This window comes from Triticum aestivum, chromosome 1B (genome assembly GCF_018294505.1).
Source record: "Triticum aestivum cultivar Chinese Spring chromosome 1B, IWGSC CS RefSeq v2.1, whole genome shotgun sequence".
Lineage (NCBI taxonomy): Eukaryota > Viridiplantae > Streptophyta > Magnoliopsida > Poales > Poaceae > Triticum > Triticum aestivum.
In genome coordinates, this window is record NC_057795.1 from 109,603,133 (window position 1) to 109,614,723 (window position 11,591).

Sequence of the window (11,591 nt, forward strand, 5' to 3'; positions counted from 1 at the left end):
TTGAATAGCTATATTAGTTACTACTCCCAAGTATATCATTATCCCTAAGCTTATGTTGAACTTTCTCCAAAAGATCGATGTGGAACATACCAAAGAAGTCATGTTTCCTACGCTTTTGTGTTAGCCAATTTATTTCTTGGTGTTATATCACTTGTTCTAAATGGCTGGATTTGGTCCATTGGCTCCTTTCCATGGTCTTCTTCAGAATAATGGATGATTTCAAGCACTAAAAACTCACGATGCATGCCCCTTTGTATTTTTTGTAACTCCTACCATCTTACTGTCAAAATTGATGGGCACGGCAATGCGTGCCATAATGGTCTAGTCTACCCAAATAATGACAACATGCACCTGTCTGGCCGTCGTCTCGGCAAATCAGAATGAGGCAGGCCCAAATCTGCTACTCTTAAGCAACGGCAGCACAAAACAGAAGAAAAACAGTCTCTTCCGATTAACCCACCCAGTATCCTGACTATCAAAAGAAATGAGTTGTAAAGTCTAGTAATAAGACTGTGATTTTCTTCGTCGAGAAACGAGAAGAAATCAGAAGTTCAATGTGTGGGTGTACAACTCCCCCTGGACATGCATATCAAGCTCGAAGACTTAAAGGCAGACTGAGAAGATCTGCAAGCAGATGTGCAGTCTGACTAGGTGAGCTACACAGCCATCCGTAGATCGAGGAGTGCCGCCAGCTGCCTCACCTGCTCGACCTCAGGAGGAGGCGTGTGGAAACCCTGGGCGAAGGCCAACAGAGGGCCTTGGGCAGTGAGGCGCTAGGGACCAGGACCAGGGTGGCAGTGTGTAGAGGACCTCAGATGCGTGGGATCACCGGCCGGGAGGAAGATGACAATGGGAGGTCGTATCCGGCTGTGTGGGCCGCGATGGCCGGTGCGCTGGGGCTGGTGGCGGCGGGAGGCGCGCTGCGTCCGTGAGGTTGGGATGGGGTTCCAGTCGTAGGAAAATTCTTTCGGGAGAGACACGAACGAAGCAAATGGATTGGGATGCAGATTGTCGTCTGAATCGAGGACGTCTAGTATACATAACGTGTGTTGAGTTTGTGGTTCGTGGATGGTGGATATGGTTTTCTCCTTCGGCGTATTAGTCATGGTGGGGTGCCAGATCTAGAGTTTGATGGCGTGTCCAGGATGTTTGCTCCGGTCTGATTCATTCAACGGTAAGGGTTTCACTATTAGTGAGCCACCTTGAAGGCCCGCAAAGCTGCATATTCAGCGATGGAGCTGCGTCGAGCTCGGGTGAGGAGGTGAACTGTCATTCTTTTCTTCGATGGCTGTTGGGTGATGCCGGAGGTAGGTGACGGGCGTTGATGTCAAGTTCACTGTCATTTAGTTTTGTCTTATCGATCCTTACATGACATGTACTTTGATCTTTACTAGATAATACCCCGCGCGTTGCTGCGTTAATCTTGCTAAATAAATGTATAAATAGCTGCTACAAAATCAAATAAAATCAATGCAAAGCAAATGTAAAGTTTCCTCAATTTATTCATTTAAAAAATTAAAAACATGAAGCATGTAACGAAATGGTGTATACAAAGTGCAAAGAAATAGTTAACGAAATTTCATTTTCTTTCAAGAAGGAAAACATTAACTACATACATATTCTCCGACCATTCAATACACATCGTCCATGATAACTTCAAAAAATTGCCACACGTTATCTTAAATAAGGTATTCATCTGGAAAACAAATTTGGAGCCAATAGAGCGAAACTGAACATGCAAGCAAGAGAACAATACACATATTGTTAGTACATAATCTGATTTCTTAAGTGGGCTCACTATATGCCCAAACAAAATATTACCAAAGCAACATGCAAGAAATAGTTTTTCTCATACTGATCAAGTCCCTCTTAACTCAGTCCGCACTATTATCATTCTTGCCAACCATCGCCCTCTTTTTCTATGATAGAAAAAGATACTCTCATAAGTATCATTGTTTTTTTTTTGCAGGTGAGAAATATCATTATTTATGGGAGAAAATATCTTCACATGCATTTGCGTGTGTAAGCAAAACATCAATCAACAACCATACCTTCGACTATGAAATTTAGTCAATTCTGGATGCGCACTTCATATCCCCATCATAAAGCTAGTGTCACAGTACCTGAAAGACATGAAATATGCATGTTATGATTAGAGAATCGACTCGACTTGCTCCAGGCATAAAACTAATATGAAAATTGTTAACTTCCAGAAAATGGACTTAAAATGTGAGAAGTCAATAAATACAACATGATTTGAGAAGGGGCAGTTGGCTGTTGATATGGCTGCATGAATATTTCTTTTCTTGATTTACAACACCATGGACGAAGGAGAAATTTGATGTACATCAGCATATACTGTGAATATTTCCATGCATATGTTGTTGATTCCTTGATATAAAGAAAATAATAGGTGGCATTAGTGACAAAGATGTCAGTGGATACAAAAGATATAAATGGTGTGTGTAATAAGTTGTTACCAAGGACATACAGCTTTTCAAATTTGGGTAGCAAATCGATAGGCAGCATACGTACCAAATTTTGCAGGATAGTTGTGGACACCACAATTCAAGCGGAAGGAATCCTATATGACAATGAAGTAGAGAACCGTTGTCACACTAACATAGTAGCATGTGACAATAAAAGAAACAAACAATAAACTGAAACGGTTGACAAAAATCTAGTCTATGTGTTGAACACGTTAATATGATTACCCATGAAAAAGAGGAACACATGTTCATATAAATAAACATGCCAACTTATAATTCCAAGTTTAAATATATCTGGAAATTACTTGTCTCTGTAGAATTGGTTGAAAGGTTGAAGTATTTATCCTTAACAAACAGCCTGTGTAAAAACTTCACCCACCTTTTTTAGCATGACATTTTAGCAAATAATTGATGTGCTTGCCAGCAAGCAAGACCCTGAAAATCAAAAAGTCCACTTGGCATCTTTTACCAATCTGACGGATGCTTAGACAATCTGAAGTTAATAGATGAATAAATAAATTGTATTACAGGGGGACTTCAACATGGAGAATCTGAAGAATTAGCCAACCGCAAGTCTAAACGAGATATGACGGAATCTCAAGACCTGCATGTTTTCACTCTATCCAACGGGGATTCAGATTTGCAGGAGCATGTGTTAAATCAATCAAAATATGGTACTGTACGTCAGTTCGTGGCACCGGCAACCGGCGGAGGAGCGTCGGTCGCGGCGACGGCGGCTGGCCGGCAGAGCGTCGGGCGTGGCGGCGGCTAACCGGGAGACTGGCTTGGAAGCGACCAGCGTGGCGGCGGCTGGCCGCGGAGCGGAGCCGACGGCTGGTCTTGGGATTGGGCAGGGAGCACCGGTCGTGGCGGCGGCTGGACGGGGCAGCATAAGGAATGCAACGTGGAATGGGCTAAGAACGGGTCCTAATACCCACCAACAATCAAAAAGCCCAGCCCACCTACGAAAGCCTGGCTCGGATAGTTCAGCGCACACAGGACACACGAAACAGCCCTAAAAAAAGGACACACGAAACGTTATTTTCCACTTAGCGGTGGCAGCCCCCCGTAAATTTCATCACCTCCTGATCGGACGCCTGTAGATTGCTATGCTATACTGGATCAACGGCTAGAATAATTCAGATGACGTGGCTCGCTGTGGATGAAGAGAAATAAGGTAAGTGGGGATCCCTTATTTATTTATTTATTTTGAATTGGGGATCCCCTATTTAGATATAGTAGATGATGTGAATGAGACGCATATTACCATGAAAAAAAAAGAATCGATTGGGCTGTTTGTCTCCTAACGCGTCCGCTACGGTTGGGATAAAATCACGTGTGCACTGTTGCGGGCCGGGCCGCGTTTGATCGAGCGGCGAGCATCCGGCCGCTCGTTTCAACCAGAAATTGCGTGGGCACTTTCAAGATTTTAGGAAACATTTATCACGCTATATCCAAACAAGGTATCTGCTTAGCTGCAAATGATCACGAAGCACACCAACAAGCGTTGCCGTTTCCCCTGAATTTGCGTGCATACCTCCATACGGGCACGGGTGCTGCGCTTCGCATATCTGTACTAACATGTATGACCCATCCTGGACCACGCAAACCTCTCCACAGACTGCATACGCCCAGTGCATAGGGTCTACAACAAACTTCAAAACCTGTAGTCGGAACGTTATTGCCATGTGGGACGCCTCCTGCTCGCGTGATGAGGAGCTGGGGGCGGAGAATCGACGGGCCGATGGGGGTATGGGCGTCGTCCTCTTCTATATCAGGCGTAGACCCATCGACCCATCTCTCACACAGGCATTTCTCCCGAAGAAGAGCCAAAGACTACTCCCCTTCTTCTTGCTTTGCTTGCCCCATCTCTACCGCAAGTGATCCTGCTTCCATTGCTCTGATCCGACCTTGGAGGCCGCATTGATGGCTGAATGGAGTGCCTGTTTCGACTGGGATGTGGCGGCCTCGGCGGCCGAGAACCACTACACGAGCTCCGGGCATGGCGGTATTGGACAACACTTCGTCCATAATGATGGTGGTGCTCCAGCCGGGGTGGTCATCACCCCGGGAGCCAGATCAAGAGCTTTTGGTGGCATCAACGAGATGGATCCCACCAGCTTCCCTGGCTACGGGAGCAGCGACGCTCCTATGGCAATCGCGGCGCCTGCTCGGGGGCCGTTGTGTGCCAGATCCAGCGGTCAGCGGCTGAGACAGTTCAAAGGGTCATGGACCGTGGAGGAAGACACGTATGTAGAAAATCCAACCCTAATTGTAAACCTTTTTCTTTGACCTTCATTAGCTACAACATCATCAGTTTTCTTTGTGATTTTTTTGCAGGCTGCTGAGGGCGAAGGTGCATGAGTTCGGCATAGGGAATTGGAAGAATATCGCGATGTACCTCCCTGGCCGGAGCGGAAAGCAGTGTCGGGAGAGATGGACCAACCAACTTGACCCCAACATTAAGGTGATCTCGCAAGATCTAAATTTCTTAACTCCCTAGTCCTTTTTAGCAGCTTGGTCTGGGGAATTTTGATGATCTATGATCAAGTGTGCTTACGAAAGAAATTATTCATTGCGTTAATCTGATTCGTCACCATTTGGAAGTGGGTATTAAATCCCGGATAAATAGTTAGTAGTCTTGCATGTCTTTAGTCTAATCAGTAAATGTGGCAATTAATTTCTTCATTGAGGCTACTAAATGATCACCCAAGTATTTTTTTTTGAAGAAAGAAATTTGTAGGGAAGTGATTTTCTAAATTAATGGGATTGATGTTCCTGCCCACACATTAGCATTTGAAACTTGTACAAGGATTCTGTGTTCAATCCGTAGATAAATAAAATCTCACTTGCACGTGGAAATATCCAAATTTACTACTCCCTTCATTTACAAATATAAGATGTTTTAGATGTTTCAATATGCACTACAATGATTGAATAAGTGAACAAACACGCTAAAACAAATCTATATACATACAATTCAAAAAAAAAGTTAGAACATCTTATATTTGTGAACGAAGGGAGTAATTGACATTGTGTCTCATTTTTTATTAAACTAGATAATTGCCCATGCATTGCAATGGGAGTATAAACATTCTCGTAGATTAGCCCGTGATTGCACATCTATTATTATAATCTTAGGAAGTTTTTGTATGCAATTATCATGATTTACCTGTCATCTTATTGTTAAGCACTTATTTGGTAAGAATTTATAGAATTACCAAAGAAAATATTATTTAGGAGAAAGATCAGAGATGGGAGTCAAAAGATCATCTTATTGTTAATCACTCATTTGGTAAAAATTTATTGACTTGCCAAAATATGTTATTATCTGAGAGAAAAATCATATAGGAGAACGGAAGGGGGAACTATATATAGAGAGAGGTTTGACAAAGGAGAGGGTGAAATGTGAACATTAGGTTCTTTTTAAGTAGTAGAGAAGAGAAGATATTATTGGCCTCTAAGTGATAATCCAATTAAAAAATTATCTTGATTATTTGTCAAGTTATTGCTTCTACCTATTTGTGACTTGCGACAGTTTGCTATTCCTAAAGTAAGAGTCGATGTTCCAGCCTACAAATTAGCATTTGAGATGTCGTACTTTCTTTAGTTGAATCATGTGATTATACATCCAAAGATTTGCACCTATAGTTTGGTCACCATTCGGAAGTGGGTATTAACTCCCGAAAAATAGTTAGTAGTATTGCATGTATTTAGTCTACTCTGTGAATGTGGTAATTACTTTCTTCATTTAGACCACTAAAACTAATTTTGGGAAATTAATAGGGACCGATGTTCCTGCCCACACATTAGCATTTGAAATGTGTATGTGAATTTTGTGTTCAATCCATAAATAAAAAATCACACTTGCACTTTTACAAATATCCAAATTTGCTAATTGACATAGTGTGTCCTAATTTTTAAAATTCTTGGCCACTAAGTGATCGCCCGAACATTACTGAATTTGGACCACAATAGCCAGCTACCGTTCGCTGTCTAGGATGGCATTTGCAAATGGCGGAGCTGGCAGTTTTAGTGTTTGGGGATGGTATTTTTGACAACAACAAAAAGCATGTCATTTTTTATTTTTAGTGCATCTTCATAAAAGAAAACTGCCACCATCAGATCTTGATCCTATGGTCTGTGGGGCATTTGCTGGGATTTCGTCCCCAGGAATGTTCCCTGGATAGAGATAAGATTACCAATTTTTTTGTCTTGATTATTTGTCAAATTATTGCTGCTGCATATTTGCGGCTTGCCACAATTGGGTATTCCCTAAAGTAAGAGTCATTCCAGCACACAAATTGCATTTGAGATGTGGTACTTTTATTAGTTCAATCATATAGATAAAATAAGTCACATGTTGATAGGCGGATGATACACATGTTCCAAAAATTTGATGGTGTTTATTTGTGAAATTGCTGCTTTTTATTTACTATGGTTTTCCTGAATTTGGTGAATATGAGTAGATGCTCCTGCTCTCGGGTTAGCATTTGAGATATGTGTGGACTGCGACAAAATTGAGCTCCGCTCCACTCCCTCCAGACCAAACTGACTGCACAAGGCGGACCATATTTTGATATGCAAGTGCGGCCTCCTTTGCTGAGGGAGATTTGCACGCCACCAGCCCATGCACCAAGCGCCCTACTCACTGCCATGAGTCCTATGATGAGTTGTGCATGCATAAACCCATGCACTGACCCCCCCGTTCCTCTTTGGGCATGATGAAGAACCGCATCCCATCTTCATACCTCGCTTCGCGGAATTCCTAGTGCTCTTGGACAACAATCCAATGATCACGATTGGATGCTTTGCATGCTAGTTGCGCTCCTGGCAGGGCCCTTGCCCCGCACACCACTTTTTGTGTTAGTGTTGCCACCCATTCTCCCTGCTCCTAGCTCCACTCCACCCTAGTCACCCACAACAAGGAGGCAGACACTCGTGAAGTTCACCGACTTCGAAAAGTCAGCATAGCCCATGCTTGCATGCCAAGAACAGGGTCATTCCCATCGCCCAGCTCCTGCAGAGGCTTCTTTACCAATGGATAGGAGTCATTGGTGAGGTTAAACAAGTCAATGAGGAAGAGACTAAATCTTTGTGGCTCTATTCTAGGAGAGGCTACCAGACATAGCGTCGCACTCCAGACGCTTTTCAAACTTGACTAAGATTTGACGATGATTGTGGAGTGTAGAAATATATTACCCATCTCTCTCAACCAGTTCGGTTTTTTGGATGTGCTGGTGGAGCATGAGTTCAATATGGTATCCATTCCAAGAGGTCTCAAGTTCAAGACCCTACTAATGCAGTATTAGTAAAGACTCTATGCCGTACATCGATCCCACGCCTAAGGACTAAAATAGCCTAGACGTGAGGGGAAGTGTTGAAATATATTGCCCGTCTCTCGTCAATAATTCAGATTTTTGGATGAACCACCTGGTGAATGAATATAGTATGGAGGATGCTTTGATGGAGCATTGTGGCAAAGGTGGCCATGCGATGCCATCCCCGACGAGTGAGTACATCACGGGGACAACCTGATCCCTTGGTTCACCTAATGATGCATTCATGATCCATCACCCAGTCACTCCCATGTTTGAGACATTATATAAGATTTTTCCTCCTCTGCCCATTGATCCTCAGGTGAAAGTAACAAGTGTTACATCTCCCTCTTTAAGACCTGCGATCCTCGAGATTTGTGGCTTGGTTCCCACAACATGATCCCTTGTTCACTGAATGAGTATTTTGGGCTTATTAGCCTTATGCATGGCGTGGCCAAGCTCATTGGCAAAACTCTTTGCATGAGGTTGGCTCTGCACATGAATGATATTGTTTCCATTGCACAAATTGCTTTCATTAAGAGGAGAAGCATCCATGATAACTTCATTTATGTGCCCAATGTGGCTAGAAGATTTTTACCACATCAAGACACACTTGCTCCTCTTCAAGCTCAACGTAAAGAAGGCCTTTGATTCCTTTAGGTGGGGACATTTTACATAAATGTTTAGTCACCATGGCTTCCAAGGCCACATCTGGGGATGAATCTTGACCCTCCCCTCCTTGACTTCTTCGCGAGTTTTGCTCAATGGGATTGCCGAGGACCAGATCAAGCATGGTTGTGGGCATTTTCAGGGGTGCACTGTCCCATTTGCTCTTTGAGCTCTCCATTGACCTGTTGCACCATATATTTAGCAGTTATATGACCTAAGGAAAACCCCATCCTCTTGGTGGGCGTCACACGAGCATTCATGGTTCCCTTTACCTTGATGATGTGGTTGTTTTATGTTCCCCTATCAAGCAAGAAGTCTAATTCCTCACCACCATGGTTGCCTCTTCTGGATATACTATTAGCCTTGTTACAAATTGTAGAAAGATCCATGTTGCGCCTATCTGGTGCAATAACACCAACCTTGATGACATACTCTAGTCTTTCCCGGCATGGTTCTGATCCTTCCCCATATGTTACCTTGCACTATCCCTCATGGTCAAAATATTAAGGATGGTCCGCTTTCAACACTTTGAATATTGAGAAACTGGGAATTTAGCACCTTGGAGAGGGAAATATTTTGATACCGCAGCTTGCATGGTCTTGGTCAAGGCGCTTCTCACGGTTGTGGCCATACACCATCTTACAATATTTGACCTCCTCATGGAGATTTTTAAGAAGTTTGTCTTATATTGGAGGCAAGTGCAAAGTTAACTGGGAGCAACTTTGCAAGGTGGGGGAGTTTGTTGGCCCAAAAATTCTTAATCTTGGAAGTTTGCCATCATGCTTCGCTTACTATGGTTACTGCTTGACTAGGATGACCCACAGAGGGTGAGGTGCGGTATGGGGATGTCATGCAACAATGATGAAGTGATCTATTAGTGGCGGCCACTTAGGTATGAATGGTGAAAAAACTAAAGCCAAATTTTGGGAGTCATCATGGCTGGAGGGACTGATGCATAAAGATATCGCACCATTTTAAAAGAAAAATCCCACAAGAAAGGTGGCATTATGGACAAGGTTTTAAGAGATAAGTTTTGGGTTCTACAGACTAATAGTCAAGGAGGCCTCAAGCTAGAGCACATCCAATAATTCGTCATTCTGTAAGACAAACTTGCCAATTCATGTCGTCATCCAACCAGACATTCAAGATACAACCATGAGAAAGCTGACCAACGATGGGAATTATACCACCTCCTAGGCTTACAAGGCTCAGTTCATCGGCCTCATCTGATCCAACTTGCATTCCACAACTTGGAAGGTTTGGGCATCCTAAAATGTAAGTTCTTTGCTTGGTTATCCATCAAAAATAGGACTGAACAACAGAGGTTGCAATTTTGAGAGTGACCAAATTGCGTCTGGTGCCCTCTTTGCAACCAAGTGCAAGAATTAGTTGCTCGCCTCGTCATCAAGTGTCGGTTCTTGCCTCAAGTCTGGAATGACATGATCTCTTATCTTGGTCGTCATGCTAGTATGATGCTTTGTCATCATTTTGAAATGACGTGGTCTTGGTGGAAAGAAGTCCTCCTCAATAATTTGCAACCGAGGAAATCTCTATATTCTTTGCTCCTTCTTGTTCGATGGGAGATTTTGAAGGAAAGGAACACATATGTCTTTCAAAATAAAGTGATGCCGATGGCAGTCATTGCTCGCCTCATCCAAGATGAGATGCCTCTTTGGGCTATTGTGGGGGCTAAGCATTAGAAACAAGATAAATATTTTAATAAAATTTTGGTACTCTTAAACAACACAAATTTTGCCAACAACCAAAAAAGGTAAGATAAATCTAAAAGCAATGATGAACGGTGGATGCATGCATGGCATTTCCATGCATGGTAGAAAAATGACTCTCGACTGACTTCTAATTAAATAATGCTTCTGTGCACATGAGTGTTGTGTTGTGTTAAAAAGTAAAGGTAGTAGATACTACTTTCGATGTGTTGTGGTGTGTTCAGTTGTACTTCAATAGAATGTTATGCCAAAAATAATTAACTCATGAATACTTCCCTTGCAGACGAAAATCTGGACCGATGCGGAAGACATGAAGCTGATTGAGTTGCATCAGACCTGGGGGAACCATTGGTCGGTGATCGCCCGGCTACTCTCTGGCCGGCCGGCGAACACCATCAAGAACCACTACAATGCCACCAAGCGCAGTCTGAACTCGAAGCGCCAACTCAAGAAGAGGAACAGCGAGCAGCCACCACCTAGCCAGCTCTCCCGTCTTGCGAAGTACATCCGTAGCCTGGAGCCACACACCGGATCACCCACGGAGACACCTCCGGTGTCACCGTTGTATCATGACCAAGAGCACGGTGGGCGGATGGGGATGGCCGACAGAGACACTGCTGTCATCATCACCCCTACCATGCAGGCGCACCAGACCTACCCCAATCCGGCCATGACTGGTATGTACTACCACCCAAACCCGACCAACATGCAGTATTGGGCGCCAGATTTGAATCTCGCCGATGGGCAAAACGAGGGGTACTCATACTACATCCCTCCCAACGGGCACCTAAACCACCACCTGTCCTACGGTTTGTCGCCGGCGCAGATGGTTTGTGAGCAAGACATCCAACAGGTTCCCGATGGGAGCATGAGCATGTCCGTGTTCACCAGACAACATACCCTCCCGGCAAGCAACCTGAAGGCGGTGGCAGAGATGCACCGTCATTCCTTTGCCAATAACCAACTTGGCAACATGGGTGGTGGAGCTGGCAATTGGTCCTACTACTACGGCATGGACGTGGCTGGTCCGAGCAACCCTGCTGGAGGTAGTGGTAGCGGTAACGACCCTGATGACATCGATGTGGTGCAGATGGCCTCGAGGGAGTTTGCCCCGCAGGACCGGGAGGTGGTCACCCTCAATTGACTAACTAGATTCAAGTGAGACATACATGTCCCCATAGGATTTCATGTCTAAGGAGAACAATGAGATTATATGTGTGTTGTGCTTATGTACTTTGTTTGATTTGAGTATTTTGTGAAGGTACTTTATGTGGTCCATTTGGGGAAGTACATTAATTTGCTCATGTTTGCTAATCCTTGGGAAATCATTTCAGTCGAGTTCGGTAGAGAAGAGGTAGCAAACGAGGCAATTGCAAAGGTGAGATGGC

The 11,591-nt window shown here is 43.8% G+C and overlaps 1 protein-coding gene and 1 long non-coding RNA gene across 3 annotated transcripts; one reads left to right on the forward strand and one right to left on the reverse strand.

The window, feature by feature from the left end:
- Nucleotides 1-1,498: 1,498 nt before the first annotated feature.
- LOC123087701 (uncharacterized) lies at nucleotides 1,499-3,387 on the reverse strand. 2 transcript variants are annotated; one of them, XR_006441489.1, is made up of 4 exons: nucleotides 2,869-3,387; nucleotides 2,536-2,584; nucleotides 2,052-2,123; nucleotides 1,499-1,919 (listed from the first exon to the last, which is right to left on the reverse strand). It is a non-coding gene; the product is annotated as an uncharacterized lncRNA (long non-coding RNA). The 2 variants fall into 2 exon arrangements; XR_006441490.1 differs by having other exon boundaries at nucleotides 2,052-2,391.
- Nucleotides 3,388-4,415: 1,028 nt separating this feature from the next.
- LOC123077577 (transcription factor MYB77-like) lies at nucleotides 4,416-11,347 on the forward strand. The gene is made up of 3 exons (XM_044499873.1): nucleotides 4,416-4,738; nucleotides 4,830-4,956; nucleotides 10,487-11,347. The coding sequence occupies exons 1-3, from the start codon at nucleotides 4,416-4,418 to the stop codon at nucleotides 11,345-11,347; spliced, it is 1,311 nt and encodes a 436-aa protein (XP_044355808.1).
- Nucleotides 11,348-11,591: the final 244 nt, after the last annotated feature.